The following is a 21,368-nucleotide window of genomic DNA, read 5'->3' as shown; positions in this document are numbered from 1 at the left end:
TGATGACTAATGATGACTCACGATGACTAATGATGACTAATGTGACTCACGATGACTAATGTGACTCACGATGGCTAATGATGACTAATGATGACTCACGATGACTAATGATGACTAATGTGACTCACGATGACTAATGTGAATAATGTGACTCACGATGACTAATGATGACTAATGTGACTCACGATGACTAATGTGAATAATGTGACTCACGATGACTAATGATGACTAATGTGACTCACGATGACTAATGTGAATAATGTGACTAAAGATGACTAATGTGACTCACGATGACTAATGTGACTCACGATAACTAACGATGACTAATGCGGTAGAATCTTGTGAGGTACTATAACGAAATAATAAGGTGATGCATAAAGTAATCATATGAAGGAGTGTGTAAGGAAACAAAGTAAAATAATGTTAAAGGTAATCATAAAATAATATAAGGTAGTAGTAATATAATGCATAATACAAGAGCAATCGGAGATAGCAAACCTCCGCCACAGCTTAACAGTCCCCCCAACTTGCTGGTACCAAAAAAAATCCAGATCTGGATCAGGATCACCACAAAAATCTAATCGATTGGTTCTTGGCCCAAGACCGACCCGTCCAAAAAATCTCATCAAAATCCATCCGTAACTTTTTGAGATATCTTGTTGACAGACAAACAAACTAACAAACAAACTAACAGGGGCGAAAACATAACCACCTTGGCGGAGGTAATAATAATATAATGTAATAATGCGTAACAGAATTGCACTCTGGATACTTCATCACCAGCATAAGCTGCCGCATTCCAGTTGGTGCATTGCCTCGTTGCTTGTTAATGACATTGGTTCATTTGTACTGGTCCTTAGATTAATGATGTGAAGCAGAAAGCACACGACAGTGAGGAGCGACAGAGTGACCAGCTATCAGAGAACGGCATGCTGAAGGAGACGAACAATCGCCTGATGATGGCTATGCAGGAGAAGGACTTTGAACTGAAGGTATGGCGCCTCGTCTCGAATGTCACGTCAGTAACGTATGTCAGTCAGCTACGTCAGTCAGTAGCATTACTCTACTAGTCATGTAACAGCCATACACATGGGATGACTCAGGGTTTAGTCTATATATTCTGTAGGAATAGGAATAGGTGTAATAAGTAGACTTGCTATATAGTCTATGTACTACTGGCATGAACCCCATGTATACATACCACGTGGGCACATATGATGAGCTGATATGTAGTTTTGCATGTGATATATACATATATGTAATTATATATATATATATATAATCTGTGTAGCACTATGTCATATGATGTAGCAGTGTGAGCGACGATAGATGTACGACGTGCCCTGCATAAGTGTAAGCACTGTCCTCACTGCCGTTACTGTGCGCTTGTTTCAGGCTCTGCAGGAGAAGGTGGCGACGCTGACAGAGCTGCTGCAGCAGACAGAGGGCGCTGGTAGCACGGCGGACAATGTGCAGCAGCTGTTGGCAGAAAGCGAACGAATGCAGGCGCAGGCACAGACATTCCAGCATGAGCGTGACCAGGTGATGCTGGCCCTGAAGCAACGACAGGTAGAGACCGGCCAGCTACAGAGCCAGGTGAGTAATCATGCACACGTGGTGTAGTGGCATGGAGGATCGTAATTGGAAGAATCCTGATGGTGATGGAGGAGAGGGTACATGGTGAGAGAGAGAAGATGTGGTGGAGGGGGAGGTATCATAGTAAGTGGAAGGGATCGTGGCTAGGGGATGAGAACATGGGTTAAGAGTGGAAAATGGCAGTGGTGGGAGGGGGAAGGTATCATAGTAAGTGAGGGGGATCGTGGCTAGGGGGAAAGAAGAACATGGTTAGAGGGAAACAGGCCTCGGTGCTGAGGGAGAGGTATATAGTTAAGTTGGAAGGGATCGTGGCTAGGGGATGAGAACATGGTTAGAGGGAAAAGGCGTGGTGGAGGGGGAGGTATCATAGTAAGTGAGGGGGATCGTGGCTAGGGGAAGAGAACATGGTTAGAGGGAAAAGGCGTGGTGGAGGGAGAGGTATCATAGTAACAGTGCGAAGGCGAACGTGGCTTAGGGAATGAGAACATGTTAGAGGGAAACAAAGGTGGATGGAAGGGGGAGGTCTTATTAGTAAGTGTAGGGGGCGCCGTGGCTAGGGCGAAGAGAACATGGTTAGAGGGAAAAGGCGTGGTGGAGGGGGAGGTATCATAGTAAGTGGAAGGGATCGTGGCTAGGGGAAGAGAACATGGTTAGAGGGAAAAAGCGTGCGTGGTAGGGGGAAGGTATTATAGTCAAGTGAGGGGGTGTACGTGGCTTAGGGGAAGAGAACATGGCTAGAGGGAGATGGCATGGTGGAGGGGGAAGTATCATAGTAAGTGCAGGGTGAGAGGGAGGGGATATGGTGGCTGATAGTGACCGTGGTGAGGGAGGAGTGAAGTGATGAGAGTAGCATTGTAATGTGGGTGTGGACGTATGGCTAAGCCGCTAAGGTGTAACTGTGGTGATGGTGAGGGAGAGGAACCATGAAGTGCGTGGTACTATTTTAAAGAGCTGAACTTGTTCTCTGAAAGAGGGTACGTGGGATGGTGGTGTGGCGGCGAGTACAGATCTCGTACATAAAACGGTGGATCAATGATGGTGAGAGTGGATTCATAGCTAAGGTAGCATAATGGGTGATAAGGTGATAATGGAAAGATGCCGATGTGGTCACGGTATGATACATAGTTGCGGGTCGCTGGATGGATGCATGGTTAGAATAGTACCACCCTGAGGGGATCGCTGGTGGAGCTATGGTTAGGATAGCACCACCCTGAGGTGGTCAGCTGATGGGTGGATTGCATGGATTAGGGGTAAGCCACCAGCCCTGAGGGGTGCTGGAGTGGATGCATTGGTATAGGTATAGCAACCACCCTGAGGGGTCGCTTGTGGATGCGCATGGTTTATGAATGAGTACCACCCTGTAGGGGATCGGCTGGGTGGATGCAATGGTTAGGATAGCACCACCTCGAGGAGGTTGCGGGTCGGATGCCATGGTTAGGGTAGCACCACCCTAAGGTGGTCGCTGAGGTGGTGCAATGGTTAGGATAGCAACGCACCCTGAGGGGGTCGTGGGTTGATGCATGTTAGGATATGCACCACCCTGAGGAGGTTGTCTGGGGTGGATGCATGGTTATGGATAGCACACCGCTGAGGGGGTGCTGGGTGGATGCATTGTTAGGAAGCAGCCACCCTGAAGGGGGTCGCTGTGTGGATCATGGTCTTAGGATAGCATCCACCCTCGAGGGGGGTTGCGTGGTGGATGCATGGTTAGAGGTAGCACCACCTGAGGGGGTCGGCTGAGAGGATGCATGGTTAGGGTAGCGCCACCCTGAGAGTGGTTCGCTGGTGGCGATCATATGGTGTAGGGTAGCATCACCCTGAGGGGTTCGCTAGGATGGATGCAGTAGGTTAGGTAGCCATCCACCGCTGAGGGGTCGCTGGGTGGATGCATGCGTCATGGATAGCACCACCCTGAGGGGGTCGCTGGGTGGATGCATGGTTAGGATAGCACCACCCTGAGGGGGTTGCTGGGTGGATGCATGGTTAGGGTAGCACCACCCTGAGGGGGTTGCTGGGTGGATGCATGGTTAGGGTAGCACCACCCTGAGGGTGTCGCTGGGTGGATGCATGGTTAGGGTAGCACCACCCTGAGGGGGTCGCTGGGTGGATGCATGGTTAGGGTAGCACCACCTTGAGGGAAGAGTAACAGTAGTGGATATTGTACTCGCCTTGCTTTGCTGTCTAGGTTCGCAGTCTCTCTGAGAGGGAGAGGAAACTACAAGCTGAATTGGAGCGGCTGAGAGAGCATCTGCTACAGGTGGAGCAGTCTTACACAGAGGAAGCTCTGCAGGCAGAGGGAAGGGAGAAGGATCTGAGGAATAGGCTGGCAGCAGCTGAAACCAAGCTCACCTCCTCCTCCAGTGCTGCACAAAATGTCAGGTAAGAGAAGCTATCAGGTAATAATAAAAGTCAATGTATCAGTAAATATAATGTCATACTAATAGTCAAGGTAATAATAAGTGTCAGGTAACGGTAAATATCGGTTAACAGTAAATGTAGGGTGTGGCAAATGCCTGGTAATGATGGATATCTGGGAAGAGTAAGATGCGAAGTAATGGTGAATGTTAGATAATCGTAAATGTAGGAAAGATAAATTGCTGGCTAGCAGTAAGTGCTACGTGACAGCAAATATCAAGTAGTAACAAATGGCAAGTAACATAATGGCCACGTGGCTGGTTGGCCGTGCATACTAATGATGTTGTGGTACAGTCATCGTCGTCATCACTGTCATCATCATTATCACTGTCATCGTCATCTTCACTGTCATCCGCATCATCACTGTCTTCGCTGCCGCTATGGTAATCACTACTGTCGGCGTAATCGCCGCCACGCTGCTGAGGTCTGTGTGTGGCGTGTGTTGTACAGCTTACAAGCCAGCCTGCAGATAGAGAGCCTGCAGGAGCAGCTACGCGTGATCGCTGAGCAGCGGGACGGCACAGCGGCGCAGCTGAGGGCCAGCCAGACACAGGCGCAGCAGCACGCAGCATCCCTGCACAACCTAGAGCTGGTGCTGGAGCAGTTCCAGCGAGGTAGGTGCAGCGCATAGAGGAAAGGCAAGCAGTTTGATGTACGGAAGGCAAGAGGCATGCAACTACGTGTTTGGTGCAGCACAGAGGACAGCTCGCCCCCTCTCGATACAAGCGTAGAGTTTTTAGAGCGCGTTCCCGGGGGCAAAGCTGAGGCCATCACCAGGCAAGGGGTACACGCACACGCTGAATAAGAGAAATGCAAGGGGCATATGTAATGATCAGCGTGTCGTATAGTGTACAGGTTCGCACTTTTGGCGCGTGTAAGAAATTACCATTAGATAGCGTGACTTAATAGAGAGAGCATCGATAACGTATGACAGAAACAAGATGTAAACGTGCAACAACTAGTTCTATTAATGCTCTACAGAGTAATACACAAATATTATAATCCCTCCATGGGGCATGACGCGTACATGGTCCTTAACTAAACAATAAACACAGCACAATACACACTACCGTAGTATAAACCGTATCAAGGTAGTTTACACCGTATCAAAGCAGTTTAACACAATATCAAAGTAGTTTACACACAAGTACACAGCAAGCAAACAAGCTCACATCCTAGCGTAGTCGACTCTCTCGACTCTGTCTTTCTGTTCTAAAACGTCCCTTTTTATTCTACTTTCACTCTAATTAACCTGGCTATAGCACGTGATCTAAGTATGTCACGCGTTGGTCAGACCGTCCACTTTCTTTAACTTTCGAGAGGGAGGGGCGAGATTACTGTTCTACTTTAGTGCACTGCCTTGGCGTTAATAGTCCCGCAAGAGTGGTTTGTCAACCAGAGGCCAGTTCTGTCACAGAATCTGCCTGTGTGGATTTGCATAAGTGAAAGTGGCAGAATTCGCTTCATTACACATATGCACATGCTGAATGTGGGGTGGGAGAAATGCAAGGGGCACACGCACACGCTGCGTGTGGGTTAAGAGAAATGCAAGAGGCACACACACATGCTGAATGTGTGGTAGGAGTACGTAAGGGGCACACGCACACACGCTAGATCCAGCACAGAGAGAAGGCAAGGGCACACTCTTGCATGCTGGATGCAGCGTAAATAGATTGAAGTTTCTGTGAAGTGCTGTGAGCCATTCATGCAGGCTAAGACCAATAATGATAAATCATGATGCTTATCTGGCTGAGCCACGATAACTTTCACTGTCTCAGCATTTCAATCTATTATCACCCATGTAAATGTTGGCAAGTCACACTGCAACCGCAAACTACAACAGCACACCACAAATTTTGCAAGCCACACAATTAATCGAAGATAAACGTAGGCTACGAATAATACTAATACACGCACTTAGCTGATACCACGTGTGCGCCGTTTTAGATCGTGAGGCTGCGCTAGGTGCTGAGGTTGACAAATGGCAACAGCAGCTAGCTGACAGAGAGGAGGATGTGATCACACTAAAGACTCAACTCTCTGCTATGCAGGTACACACTAGACTGGCAGCACTTTAGCTAGTGTGAATCAGCCCAATTAATTAATATTGCAGGATCTTAGCAACTGGATGGGGAGGGAGTTTGCTATAAACAATGAATAAAATGGTATTATTTTAAATGGCTTATTATATGGTCGGGATTATCATATAAGGTTGAATATTTAGGGGTGACTATAGTAAACTGCATGGAGTTAAAATGGTTTATCTTATAGTAGAGATTGTTATATATTGTTGGCTTTACAGAGATGTACATGAATAACTCCTGTGAGTAAGTCACACATAAGAATTCCTTGGCTATTTGTTTGTTTGCATTTGTGAAGAATTGTTTTTTATGTTTTCGTTGCTGCTGTCCATCAGAACAAGGTGCTTTCAATGGAGGAGGCTCTGGATGCAGGGCAGCGACTCAGTGAGCAGGTTGATAGGAATGCAGAACTCATCACCAGCCTCCGACAGACAGGTATAATGAATCATTGGCACTCTGTGTGCAGGTGTTACAGGGTTCTGCTGACAGGTATAATGACACTATAAATACAGATGTTACAGGGTTCTGCTGACAGGTATAATGACACTATAAATACAGATGTTACAGGGTTCTGGCGATTGGTATTATCACTATTATGACACTATATATAAACGCAGGTGTTACAAGGTTCAGGTAACAGGGAGACTAACACTATACACACAGGTGTTACATGGTTCTGGTGACAGGTATAACGACACTATACACGCAAGTGTTATAAGTAGTGTGACAGGTAAACTGACACTATACATGTAGTTGTCACACGTAGTAATAACAGGTAGAGTAACACTCTACACTATACATGCAGGTGTTACAGGGCCTGGTATCAGGTATATATTTGTGCAGGTGTTAATGATGAAGCAATGACGGGCATAATGATGGTGTACATCCAGGTGTTACAACAGATGGTGACAGGTGTAATGGTGCAGGTGTTAGATGTGGGATGACAGGTGTACTAACACGATTTATGTAGGTGTTACAGGTAAGGGTTGACATGAGGACTGCGCGCGTGCGAGTGCCAGGACAATCTCAGCTGGTTAAATCTGAGTGGCAGATAATTTCTCAGACTGCCAGCCAAGATTTCTCTGTCACTTCAGCAACGCATCGTGTCGTGACGACAGTACACAGAATCGGTCGTCAGGTGCATAGCTAACAAAATGCTGTTGCGTGGGTGTTGTTGAAAGATTACACTAACTGGTCACAAAAGTGTGCATGCGTGTGTGCGTTTCACTCTAGTGCTGACATCTTTCTTATTTCTGTAAGGATCTTGCGCTAGTAGAACCAGTGCTGCTTCAGTAAATATCAGTTGGTAATTCTGAGCTGACGTGCTCTCTGTGTCTCAGTTTGCCAGCTGGTATCATCTGAACTCGTACCGCTGCTTTTAGGCTGCATGGAATCGCACGCCTCTGCTCTTGCAATGCGTGGAAACAGCTCTCTGCTATAATACTGCATGGAATCCCACAGCTTTTTTTCCTTGTAATGCATGGATACACTTCTCTGCTATAATACTGCATGGAATCGTACGGCTCTGCTTTTGCGATGCATGAAACACCTCTCTGATGTTATACTGTATTAAAACCACCCTGCTATTGTAATGGGTGAAAAAACAACTGCTATTAAGCTGACCGTGAACTGAACTCCTTCCTCTCTTGTACTGCCTGCATGGAGCCCCTATCATGGCTTTAAGCTGCGTAGAAAGCTGCACTGTAGTCCTCTATTAACCGCTAATGGTAACCATAATGTAACCAAATATATATACCGCGTAATAATTAGAGGTCGTTACACTTTTTATTTACTTTACCCTGTAAATTACTAAAACCCTAGCCGCGCGTAGCTGTAGCATCTAGTACTCTGTTAACGGGGGGAACCAGGAATGTTTGCAAAAATCACACTTCAAGCTGGGCATCTCGTAGATAGAATGCAGCTAATGATGGAGAAGGAAGAGATGGAGAAGGCGGAGTCTTAAGGGCTTGCTGCGCTGCCGTTGCGTTAATCTCAGCTGGTAATTGTGAGCAACAAGTCACGACTCCGGTTGCTGGCTGGGATTTACACAATCAGTCGTGCACTCTACTAACAATCGCACAGCACTACTGGACTAATAATTGAACAACTCTCCTGGACTAACAATTGAACAGCACTGGTGGATGGTTATCAACGTAGATGCAGTCTTAATTAATGCTTTCGATTGCAGTGATGTTCAATTATTTCAAATTTATTCCCATCAAATTATTCGATCCGCGAATCGAATCCTCTACCACCTTCTCCCCCTCCTCTACCTCCTTCCTCTTCTCCTTTCCCACCACCTCCTCCCCCTTCTTCTCTACCAGCTTTTCCCCCTCCTCTACTTCCTCCACATTCTCCCACTCTCCTCTACCTCCTCCCCCTTCTCCCACCATCCTCTACATCCTCCCTCTTCTACCTTCTCCCCCTCCTCTACCTCCTCTCTCCCCTATCTCCCCATTCTCCTCTCGTGTCCTCTCTCCACGGCACATTCTCCTCCTCCTCCTGCGGTATCCTCATCCCCCATTCCACTTTCGTCCCGCAGCCTTCTAGTGTGGGTGGGTGGTCGTGCCATCGGCTCTACTACTCCCTCTGTCTACCTTCTCCTCTCCTCTACCTCTCTCCACGCTTCTCCACCATCGCTTGACCTCCTCCCTCTTCTACCTTCTCCCCCTCCCTACCTCCTCTCTTCCCTATCTCCTAACTCCCCCTCCCCTCCACCACATTCTCCCCCTCTACCTCCTCCCTCCTCTACCTCCTCCCCCTTCTCCCACCATCCTCGACCTCCTCCCTCTTCTACCTTCTCCCCTCCACTACCTCCTCTCTTCCCTATCTCCTAACTCCCCCTCCCCTCCACCACATTGTCCCCCTCTACCTCCTCCCTCCCTTACCTCCTCCTCCTCTTCCCCCACCACCTACCCTCCTCCTCGACCACCTTCTACCCTCCTCCTCGACCTCCTTCCTGTACCCCTTTTCTACCTCCTTTCTGTCCCCCTTTTCTACCTCCTCCCCTTCTCCCCCTCCTCCTCCACTACCTTCTCCCTCGTCCTCTACCTTCTCCCCTTCCTCCTGTACCACCTTCTCCCCTCCTCATATACCTCGTCCCTCTTCCTCTATTTCGATCCACGGATCGAATGATTCGATTCACGAATTGAATGATTCGATTCACGGATCGAATCATCGAATGATTCGATTCACGGATCGAATGATTCGATTCACGGATCGAATGATTCGATTCACGGATCGAATGATTCGATTCACGGATCGAATGATTCGATTCACAGATCGAATGATTCGATTCACGGATCGAATGATTCGATTCACTGATCGAATGATTCGATTCACTGATCGAATGATTCGATTCACTGATCGAATGACTCGATTCACAACCATAGACACATGGTATATCTAACCCAAACATTAGTGGTTGGTGAGAAGTGGAGGAGCATTAGTATTTCGGTTTTAGCAATAGACTAACTTTTTCTTCCCACCTGAGTATTACTTCAGGTACTGAGGAGCTAGAAAGATCAGTGTCTGTTGTGATATTCCCGTGGTGAGAATTCTCTTTCTTCGTTAACATTTCGTGGGTGCCGATTTAGTTTAGACTACCCTAGTATATCTACTCTCCTTGGCAATCCATTTGAAGATAGGTTGTATCATGTATAACAATACTTCTAGGCACTACATATGATTGTTTGTCCGTTTATATATATAATATAAATATATATATATATATATAATTATGTTATATTACCTAAATAACGTTACATTGATCTGCTCTTCACAGCTTGCAGAAAAAGCTGTGTGACAGATATTTTGTCACAGCCTGTATAGAGGGTCTGAATATAATTATTATGTTTGATGTTTGATGTTTGTTGTTTGATGTTTGTATGCATTTGTTATGGTATTTCTAAGAGTTTTAATGTTTGTTTACATGTGCATAATATCCAGTGCAAGAGAAGGAGGCAGAAATAGAGGAATTGCACAACCACATCATTAGATTTCAAACCCATGAGGAGGGAAAAGTAGATAAGTAAGAATAAATATTTCTTATTCTGTACATTTTGAATGATCTTTTAGTCGTTGTGAATATGATTGGTCCACTAACCTTTGTCATAATTCAATCCATTTTCCACCAATCAGAGTCTGCCTTCCTACAACAGGCATAGCTCCTCATTAGGTGACATAACGTGACACTTGTGCTTCAGGCTCATCATAAAGAACTTATTTCTTGGATACTACACGACTCCCATTAGCAAGAGGACGGAGGTGATTCGCCTCATAGCAAGTGTTCTGAACTTCACCCAGGATGAAATCGCCAAGGTTTGCATACAGCGTCCTAGTTAACGTCCAGAGTTAACGTGAATATATCATGATAAATTAGCGCGCAATTGTTTGGTTTGACACAAAATAGAGTGAGCAACGCCGGCACTAGCCTCTAAACGTTTGTGGCTAGGTTATAGTGATAAGGCATCCGGAGTGGGTTTATTTCACTGGGTCAATGAAGATCAAGCCATTTCAGTTGCACGTATTTATTCCAAACAAGCATGCTTGTGATGTCATTGTATTGTATGTCATGTCATGTCAAGCTGCTAAGTACTGGATGCAGTGCATGTCAGTTTTGTCAGTCTGACAATTCTTCGTCAGTAGAAATTTAGGGAGAAAACTTTCATCCCGTCTTAGGCAACAGGAGAAGGTCAGGGTTCATCTTGGCTTCCAGGATTTCTGAGGAGGTCCTCCCCAGGACCACAGGCCACACCACCCAATACGCCCAGCAGGTCGACTATGGCCCGTGATGATGCCGACAAGGTATAGGGCATGTAATGCTATTAAGGTTTGCAGCATGTACATATTAAAGCTACACAATTTCTTAACTGTCATCCAAAGAAATCATTGATTTTATAGGTATGAAATCTCTTCCAATGTAGTTTTATTTAATGCATATTTATTTTTAGGAATATAATTTAGTTTCATGAACAGTGGATTTGAATTAAGTTGAAACCTGGTCAATTGTAAGCAGATGTTGCGCAGTCATAAAACTAGTGAGTCATGTACAGAAAATGATGATAAATGGTGATAATAGTTTTTATTTTCTGATTTTTGATGTTTTATTTGTTTATTTAATGTCTGTTGTGTGTTATTCACTATTGCAACATGACGTTACCTGTAATTATCTGTTGCTACTGGTTGCAACATATTGTTACCTGCTATTAGTATTACCTGCTGTAACCTGTTGCTACATGTTGTGACCTGTTGTTACCTGCTGTAACTTGCTGTGATCTGTAACCAGTGTTCTCACTTTCTGTCTGCAGTCTTCCTTCTCTCAGATGTTCATCAAATTCCTAGAGGTGGAGTCGACGCCGAAGGCAACGCTGCGACTGCCGGCTGAGCAGATGGCCCAGGAGCTGCATACCAAGACTCATAACCCATTCATATCAGCGATGAGCACAGTGCCACCTGCTGGCTCTCGCGCTGTCAGACAGCGCCCCCCTGAGAGACACCTGCTCATGAAGTCCTTGAACGACACCCTGCCCACCTTCCAGCCGGTCCCCGTCGATGGGAAAATGGACTCGGCCATCATCAAGACCGTCCTACAGCCGCAGCCGTAACTATGGAGACGAGGAGTCTTTCGTTCGACCTTTGCAATCATCAATGCTTAGTGTCGTGTTCATAACGGAGGGCCTGCCAAGTTCATCCATGCTCCATACTTGTTACTGCGACTGAACAACTGCTTTTACTCTAGTGTTGTGCTGCGTCACAGCACTAGGTCCAGACCGAAGATAGCATGTGAAACTTTTGTAGGCCTTCTCTAGCTGTTAGTTAGGCAATTGATCACGCATGAAGCATTAAATTGTTTCCACGAAATATACGGATACTATGGCAGCAAGCATGACTTGTGGCTTGGCTCAAGCTATATACTTTATATCTGATCTGGTACACTTTCCCCCAGACACTTGTGAATATATATTACGAATGCTTCCAAGTGGTATTCATTGGTTTGTTTTTGGTGCTTCCTTGTCATTTGGCCTATCCTTGTTTATTCTTTGTTTCCTTACACAGTCAATGGCCACGTACCATTCCTCAGAATTCCTCATGATGGAAATATTTTGTTGGTCTGCAGATGTCTTTTGCAGTAATTTAATAAATTATTGTTATGTAACTTAACAATGCATAAGGACCATGAATAGGAGATGCCTTGCATGACTCAAGTTAAAAAGGTGCAAGAGCTTTATATTGCTGTATGTATATAATGTATAAAAATAATAACTGTTTAATTTTAACTCTTATTGAATATTAAATAAATGTAGGGTATGTATAGGGTACTAATTAATTTCCTGGGCTTAATAAAAAAAGGTTACTGCAATTTTGTTAACAAATATTATATCTTTACATAGTTTGTTTTCAAACATTTATTACCTATTAATTAACAAGTGTACAGAATGCTAACTGTCAGTAAGCAATGTAGAAATGAATGCACAACTTCAAAAAAGAAAATCGGTTAATATAGTATTTCGCAGAAATTTACAGGCGAGTTGTAACACTTAAAATGAAAAAGCAGTAAAGGCTGAGAAACCTTCGTTAACTCGTCACATTTAGAATGAAAATGTATTTTCTCAAATCAGCACTTGTAATATAAATACAACACTGCCTGCAGATATGATCGGTGATGGCTAAAGTACATCTGTTCTCTGACTGCAAACCAGGGTCCATTTTAGATTCCAGTTTCTGAGAGCTAATATTTCTTGCTTACTGAAGACCTAAGAACGTCTCCTCACCACTGACAATCGTCTTTAGTGAGCTGAAAAAAAATCACAAAGGATAAATTTACTCTCTGTTACCACACTATTGAAGCTCCTGCCAATACAATGGGATGAATCCAGTAATGTGGAAAGTGATAAGACACATAGGAAATATAACTAAGTGTGCACAAGCAAAATAGCTTTTTTTTTAACTGTTAATTTTTAAAACGACACACGATCTCATCATCAACTGTTCTGGTACAACAAACCACCTTGCATCTATAGGCCTATGTGTTATGCAGAAGAATACGCAGGCATCGATCCACTAACAAGATGGCAGTTTTATGTGGATGACATGAGCCAGTTCTGTTAATTTTATTACGCACGAAGATAGTGTGCTTATATTCGTACAGTTTTCTTACTTTGCCTAACTAACCCAGAGATCTTAGGTCATATGAACTAAGAAATGCAACACACTCAATAGATGCCTTCCTGCCGTGCAAAGGAGCTTACCTGATGCCTCCCTGTCTCTTTTCTGAACCGCCTCCCATGATCTCTTGCTCTCTGGCGAGTTGGCTAAATAGTTTAAAAAAAGTTCCAATTGCTTATAATATTTGTATCTGTTTTCTTCCATAACCTTATTAATTTCATTATAATCATTAAATACAGATAAAATTTCAAGTACAAACAATTACTCCAGTTCCATTATAAATACAACACAGATTGCTGTGGGATAGCAATTACATCACATCATTCCAACAATGTTAACTCACCCAATTTGTGGATCTTGTAGAACAATGGGTATGAAACCACTACTCCGATCAGATAGTACTTGATGAAATTATTTTTGGTGATGTGCATCTTGTACGGAAATTGCCGAAGCTGCGACATCAAAGTGTAGGGGAAAGGTAGTGGTCGACCCATGGTTCCTTGAACGTACCTCTGTACAACCCTAAAACAAACACAAGCATGTAGTATAGAATACTTACATGCCGCGTTATAAATTAGCAACAGCACAAATCGCAGTAAACTAATGAAATGTTTATACTCGCTTGTCCAGTTCTCAATTTTGCCCAGAATAAACTGAACGATCTAAATTAAACTGAAATAGTATAGCCAGAACGTGAGAATTAAAAACCTTGGAATATTGCTAATAGTGTCCCCTTATATAGTAGTACATGCTGCCTAGTACTCTATTTGTAGTTTGTACCTTAGGTCAAATTATGGTGAGATCAGTATGGTTTTGATTTTAGATTGATAGGCTCAAGTCGGGACGTTTGTGTTAGCAGCTAGTGTACATGTCTTCATTGTGTCTTGGGCTCGTTGGGTACAGCCTGGCCAGTCTTGCTGCCAAGAATTATTCACCGCCGACGTCGCTGCTATTTACTGCTGGTCATAGAGACCTGTGGCTAAACAAAGCCTTACATGGGTCGAGCTAACAAATAATCTGATTTAAGGAATTTAAACCTTGTAAACTAAGATTAACTTTAAATCTAATTAAACCAGGGTTCAACATTAACTTTTTATTTCACTAGACCATCGGGCTAGTAACTGAGGAAAACCACTAGCCCTGACCTAACTTTCACTAGACCATCGGGCTAGTAACTGAGGAAAACCACTAGCCCTGACCTAACTTTCACTAGCCCAGACCCAGACCATTGTTATGAACAACTTTATTTAGATAAAAGTGTGTCATCGTATGAATTCATAGATGCTGCTAGTATAGTGACATAATTATGATAAAGTATGTATTTTTAACTGCAATACTATTACACGGTAGAAATGTTTAGATTGAGGTTTTGATACTTTAGTTTATAAACAAGTAACAAGTAAATATTATAAACGATTCTTATAAATTCAAATGAGTATTCAGATATTGTCATCTCATATATTATGATAATTTCTTTGGTCAGAATTAAATACAGTGCAGGATCAGTTCACATTGCTTGCAACATTACAAACTTGTCTACACTGTTTTCAAATTATGTGTGCTGCAAGGACGGGAAAAGGCGTCTCTATGGAGTATTTAAGAAAAGGGGTTAAAAATCAACTTGTAGACTGGTCACTGAAAACTATATGAAATAATGGCCCTGTCATTCGAGAACTAGAATAAAAATGTTTAACAGGCTTTACTGCGCTTAGCAAGCTACGCACCATACAGATCACAGCTGGCCATTCTTGTGCGAGCGTCGTTTCCCGCGCTTTAAATCGCGCACGGGCCGAGTCCACGTGCAGCATTTAAACATTCATATTCTACGACGGGCATACACAGGCGCACGATTTATCGATAGTCTACTGGCAGCGGTTGGCAGCAAGCCACGTTATTATTTTTGCCGAAGGGTAGACTGGTATCTGGCCTCACACTTTGCTAGACAATGTACACGATCTGTGACAAACAGTGCGGCCGCGAAGCAGTCTAGCCAAAGGTGACCTTTCAGTGCACCCTGGGTTGCAAACTGGGTTAATGGGCTAGACACTGATAGGTATTGTTTTAATTTTATTATAAGCACAAACACCGTAATAAAGATTCGATGTTTTGCCTTTGCCTTGCACTGACATTGTGACAATTGTGCATTTTGTAATTACAATGTGAATTATAATGCAGAAAGGTGTGAAATGATGTCATGTAACTATTTGCGAGTACTATATGACAAATTCTAACACGACCAGTCAGGCTACTAGCACTCTGGTTGTATGCGACCGGACCAAGCATTTACCCGACTAGGTCGGTCGGACGTGGGTTATTGTCGAACCCTGAATTCTCAAATTGTCTCCTTTCACACCAACACGGGTAGCTGGCAAAAGCATTTCTGTCCATTAACAATAAACAAATAATATTCAACCCTTCTCTTGCGGGCTAAAATTTTACCACACAGCTACTCTCTGCACATCAGTGAAGTAAATTTTTTGGTCCTTTAATTAAAGTAACAACAATAGTACGTAGGACCCCACTGAAACAATTAAGTTTGCCATTAGGCCTGTTAAACCATGTGTTTCAAGTGTCGGAAATCTGTCCTTTGGTGCACACTCCCGTTTTAATTATGACCTTCAACTTCATGAAGATGATGGTTTCTTTCACACAGACTGTTTATACAGAATATCAAGAGCACATGCCAGCTCATTTACATTTGTGCTGCAATTCTGCATTTTCTCAATGCTGGTCCTATAGGCCTACCATAAGATGAAGGGAGAACATTTCCCCTAACTTTACACCTCATGACCTTTGACCCCAGATTCGACCTCCTATTTTTGTTATAGATTGCCTTCCTATGTCTTGACATAGTAAAGGACATATCAACACCGTATGTCAAACCATTTAGATTTGTGCCCATATTGTTAATTAAGGTAATCCCTATGACATATATTAGACTGCTATCGTTAGACGGTTAGGCTAGCGAGCACTGTGGAACCAACTGCTGAGAAAGTCCACCGAAAATATTGACTTAGGTGTAGCACTTGTACGATATGTAACTGTACGTGTTAATAATTAGAAATTAGCAATATCTCACAGATTTTCACCGTATGATAGCGTATCGTTTTCACCAAACATGGCCAATGCCATGATGGGGTAATAAAGCTCATTTAAGGTCTATGCCTCCCTGGGTACTGCCGAAACGTATCCTGGGTACGGTCCGGTATACCGGAACGTACCCTGGTAACTATTATAGATAATCAGATAGTTACCAGGGTTAGGGTTAGGGTAAGGGTTAGATCTGATTCTGGTAATCAGATAGTTACCAGGGTACGTTCCGGTATACCGGACCGTACCCAGGGTACGTTTCGGCAGTACCCAGGGAGACATAGTCATAGACCCTATCACTAGTATCATACTATCAGCGGTAATAAATCACACATCCTCAGCTTTGGCAACACGATAATGCAAATTTCACTACAATAAAGTGCTACTATTTTTACAGCTAAGATGCCAGATAAATATCATTACAATTATTAGGCCTACTAGTATTTTGTATATTAAAGGACAATTGAAGTCAAATTTCATAACTTCTGTAACGTTTTTATACATAGAAATACATTCAATAACGTATTCAATTTCAAATCTGGCGCCCAATTAGTAATAAACACAATCGAAATAACTGAATAGTAATCTAGGTCATGTGACGTCACAGCCCCAGGTTCAGCGACGCCATTATGTAAACATAGTGTGTGCGGTGGTTAAATATTCGATGTTTTTTTGTTATTTCTCATGCTTATTTATCATGTCAAGACACAAACATGTAGCCTGTAAATGCACTTATATTCATGCATACATATTACCTGTGTGGATAATGCATTCACGGTATATGTACATGACTTGTCGTGCGTAGATACATGTATGATGTAGGCCTACCAGGTACATTACATGTACAGATACATGATTCTAACTGAGCGTGATAAGCCCGGTGATCAGTGTACTCGCATGACTCACCTGGTCTACAATAACCCTGGGCTGATCATTCTCATGGCAGCATATTATACATTCAGGTGCCGTACTCATTAATTCACAAACACCACAAGAACACCAGTATTTGTCTACAGTCTTATCGGGTACCGAAGCTTTCATTCCGCCATATTGTGACTGTTCTGATTCTTGAGTTTGTGCCGACTCTTTGCATTGCTTTTTCAGACTATTCTCCTCAATTTCTTCTTGTGTATATTCAGGCTCAAACCTATATCCAACTGGTAAATCACTATAAATATCATCATCATCTGAGTAATCACTAGAATCATTGAAATTATCACTTTCTGTCTCCATCTTATACACCACACGCACTATGTTTACATAATGGCGTGTTTCAACAGGGGGCTGTGACGTCACATGACCTAGACTAATATTCATGTGTTTCTTACTGCGGATTTGAACTGCGAGCGCCGGATTTGAAATGGAATACGTTATTGAATGTATTTCTATGTATAATAACGTTACAGAAGTTATAAAATTTCACTTCAATTGTCCTTTAATATATTATTTATTACTGCCTACTGTGCACTACTACACACTGCAGCGACAACGACCGACCGTAACGACAAACGACAACAGTCGCGGCGACTGGCGCATCCACACTGCAGCGACAACGACCGACCGTAACGACAAACGACAACAGTCGCGGCGACTGGCGCATCCACACTGCAGCGACAACGACCGACCATAACGACAAAGTTCACCCAGCACTCACCACAGTGCCAGTGGCACACATGAGCAAACGGCAAAAAACTCCTGCTGCTGCTTGTAAATAAATTGCTGTAAAAACACTCTGTGAATAACGATAATATAATAAAGTAATATATACGCAGCATATTCAGTGCTCGAAATAAGCGTTGTCCGGTTGTCCGAGACAACCAGAATTTGTGCTGGACAACCTAGCCAGTCTGAGACATTGTCCGGTGGACAACCAAGAAAAAAGTTGACGAAAAAACGCACTTTATTTATGTTTTTCTCAGGGGTTCTCCATGAGCACTTATAGCCTGGCGGCCCGCCATTAATCTATGATTCTATGGTGTGGGAAAACGACGTATACCAGCTGCTATTTCCAACACTGGTATATGTCAGGTTTTCTGATTTATGAGAGGTGAACTCGATTTGGAACCAGCAAACCAGCAAGTTCACCCCTACATTTTGGTATTTTTATTCCATTATTATTTTGAATTTTCCGATGGCTTTGCCCATGCAATTTGCAAAACAAACAACATGCAGTGGGGATTCATGTTGATCCGAAAGTTAAAAAAAAGAGAATTGTCGTCAGAATGAAGGCTGTACTTGTACTCAAAAGTGCTGCAAATACCATCTCCTGCGATCTACATTTTCAAAATTTTCTGGGGGAGAGCCCCATACCCCCCGCTTGTTTTTCACCATCCTTGGAATCCAGACCCGCCACTGAACAATTACATATCTGGGAGCAGAGAACAATGAACAAAAATGTCGCCTTTCACATGGCACCCAAAAAAAGATTGCAGAGAAGGTAGATGAGCTGTAGGGTGTGGAGAGGGAGGCGGAGGAGCCATTAAAATATTAAGTCATCCACTATTTTGCGCAGTTTGCTGTTTTTGGCCACCCTTGTTAAAAAATCCTGGCTACACCAATGTTTTTGGGTGTTTTCTGACCATATTATTATGTGATTGAAAATAGGAGATTTGGGGATATTTTTTTGGGACAACCAGAAATTGTTGCGGACAACCTGATTTGAGGCCTGGGTTGTCCGCAGGACAATCACATTTTTTTTCTTATTTCGAGCACTGATATTATACGAACGTACACAATAATCACGTCTGATGGCTGACGTAGCCTTGCACATTTTGGTTAGATGGGTTCGCGGCCTCACCGTTTACATGCGTCTAAACAGAGGAATTGCTCCAACCTGTGATTGGAGGATAAAAATAGACCCCGCCCACTTTTCCATTTTTGGAGGATAAAAATAGAATTCGAGACGTTTCGTTTCACCGGCCAAAGCCGCGCGTGCATATTTGCTAATTAATTAAGCTAATCGCGCTTCAATAGACTCAAAATTCACAGAGATTAAGGCTAAGATATGTGTCTATAATAGCTAGAATTTATAGAAATGTAACTCAAATCGTTCGCTCCATACGATAGTTAGTACACGTTCCTACCCGTCATAGCATAGCGTATGCGGCGGGAGTGGGCGGGGTCTATTTTTATCCTCCAATCACAAGTCGGAGCAATTCCTCTGTTTACTAGTTTTAGATGCATGTCACTGTTTCTGACAGGCGGTGCCAGTTTACTGTTTAGCGCTGGGGACCAGTCTACTTCCTGGCTAGCATCGGTTTATAATTTTATGACGTAATGGCGATGTCATGTGCCGATGAAAACTGCTGTGATTGGCCATTTGTAAAGTGTCGCCGGCGAAAGTCGCTGGAAAATAGAAACGTTTCTAAATAATTAAAATATTTTTGTCGTCGAGGTTGTCGTCGGTCGTCGTCGCGTCAGTGTGCAATGGATCATAGGAAACAATACCGGTAGTTTCTAATTTTCTGAAAAGTCGTTTGTCGTTACGGTCGGTCGTTGTCGCTGCAGTGTGTCTTGGCCTTTACTTTAGTCTGTTAGTGTTAGACTTCTCTGGATTAGACTCACTCGGTCACTGAAAGCCGGGCGAAGGTCACCAAAATCTCCACATACTTATAATCGTGTTATGTTCGAACATATAGTTTAACATTTTAACAGTTCTTCGGCGTCGACATCTACCTAGCCTAAATATCATCCCAAAAACATTAATATGGGTATTAAACGCACTAAATATGCTTAACGACGAGAATTTAATGTTACCTTCGCGTCTAATGGATGTACAAAATCAGAACCCGCTTGTTGTTAGCAGTGCCCTCTAGCGAAAGCTGCTCAGATCTGCTTGACGATCTGCAGCCCGGATATCCGCGCGAAGCGCGCAAACGCCGCGCAGCGGTGACACAATGACTTATTCGCTGCCCTTTATTTAAGGTGTTAAACAACAGTAGAGGCCGTCCATAGGCTGCAGGCCTGAATAAGCATCGAACAGAAATTAATTAAAAATACTCACACTGTTACTGCACTTACAAAACATACACTTTATTCATGTTAAATAACTACAGATTCATGCTCTATGCTCCGCTCCATGACCCCACATTGATGGTAGTATGTGCCATTGCGAGTCAAAATGGGGGGGCTCTGGAAGTAACTCAGACCTTGAAAATGGAGGTCTTTGGAACTAATGTTGTTGGAATGTGGTATGCTCGTTTGGGAACTTGGCGCTATGTTCGAAAATAGCGGCGCTTCCGGAACTAGGATTCGTTGAAATTCAATGCTATGACAGTTGCGACGACGGGTTTAAAAAGAGGGGTTCTCCGGAAAACTGGGGTGGGAACAGGTATTTGCTTTAGAATCTATGCGTGCACTTGAACCAATAATTGTTGTATTTCTTCTCTCCTCCATCCACCACCAAACCAACCCGCCCCACATTCTCCTTTCTCCCCTCTTCCTTCGCCACACCTTCTCCTTCCTCCTCTCCACCCACCTTCTTCCTTCTCCCCTTTCTCCTTCTCCACCAGCTTAGCACGCAGTGCATTGTGCGCTATGGCAGCGATAGGCCACTGTGAAATGAAATGAAAATGAAAACAAATTAAACAAAATTGAATGTTTTTCACAGTGGCCTATCGCTTGCCGTAGGACTGGTACTCACGTCCCACTCATACCCTCGAGTAACTAAAGCCGAGAGTGGGACCGGGTACCAGTCTATGGCAGCGATAGGCCACTGATTGGCAAAAACATTTCAATTTTGGTTTATATAGTTTTTAATTTTTCATTTCATTTTCATTTTTTTTTTTTCTCCATTTTTTCCATTTTCATTTCATTTTCATTTTTTTTTTTTTAATTTTCCTTATGGCCCGAGTCCTAGGCCAACATCGATCACCACGTGCACGGGTTGATCGCGGCAGCTAAAAAATGTTGCAGTCGCGCTTGATGTTTGTAATCAAGTCGGGAGACTGACAGCCGATCTTGAATATGATGGGTGGAAAGTGGGCGACGTGCCGACGCGAAATAGGTTGCAGCGCCATA

General features: G+C 43.5%; 2 protein-coding genes across 2 annotated transcripts in view; both read left to right on the top strand.

Moving 5' to 3' along the window:
- Positions 1 to 275, top strand: part of LOC106805890 (thyroid receptor-interacting protein 11-like) — a 46,727-nt gene extending 46,452 nt beyond the window's left edge. Inside the window, exon 12 of the mRNA XM_014807660.1 lies at positions 272 to 275. Coding sequence (XP_014663146.1) covers positions 272 to 275 — 4 coding nt within the window. The remainder of the gene's footprint in view (positions 1 to 271) is intronic.
- Positions 276 to 319: 44 nt separating this feature from the next.
- Positions 320 to 12,584, top strand: LOC106805889 (thyroid receptor-interacting protein 11-like). Its single transcript, XM_014807659.1, has 11 exons — positions 320 to 346; positions 861 to 992; positions 1,396 to 1,596; positions 3,782 to 3,975; positions 4,462 to 4,625; positions 5,959 to 6,062; positions 6,428 to 6,527; positions 10,041 to 10,122; positions 10,298 to 10,412; positions 10,773 to 10,898; positions 11,402 to 12,584. The coding sequence occupies exons 1-11, from the start codon at positions 320 to 322 to the stop codon at positions 11,696 to 11,698; spliced, it is 1,542 nt and encodes a 513-aa protein (XP_014663145.1). The 3' UTR covers positions 11,699 to 12,584.
- The last annotated feature ends 8,784 nt before the right edge of the window (positions 12,585 to 21,368 follow it).

This window comes from Priapulus caudatus, unplaced genomic scaffold (assembly GCF_000485595.1).
Source record: "Priapulus caudatus unplaced genomic scaffold, Priapulus_caudatus-5.0.1 Scaffold132, whole genome shotgun sequence".
Taxonomy (NCBI): Eukaryota; Metazoa; Priapulida; class Priapulimorpha; order Priapulimorphida; family Priapulidae; genus Priapulus; species Priapulus caudatus.
This window is presented reverse-complemented; position numbering and strand designations above follow the sequence as displayed.

Bases quoted from the DNA above. Each gene is read 5' to 3' on its own strand.
- LOC106805889 (XM_014807659.1), top strand. From the start codon at position 320: ATGACTAATGCGGTAGAATCTTGTGAG. The intron at 10,123-10,297 runs GTAAGAATAAAT...CTTGTGCTTCAG, and splicing joins GAGGAGGGAAAAGTAGATAA to GCTCATCATAAAGAACTTAT. The intron at 10,413-10,772 runs GTTTGCATACAG...ATCCCGTCTTAG, and splicing joins CCCAGGATGAAATCGCCAAG to GCAACAGGAGAAGGTCAGGG.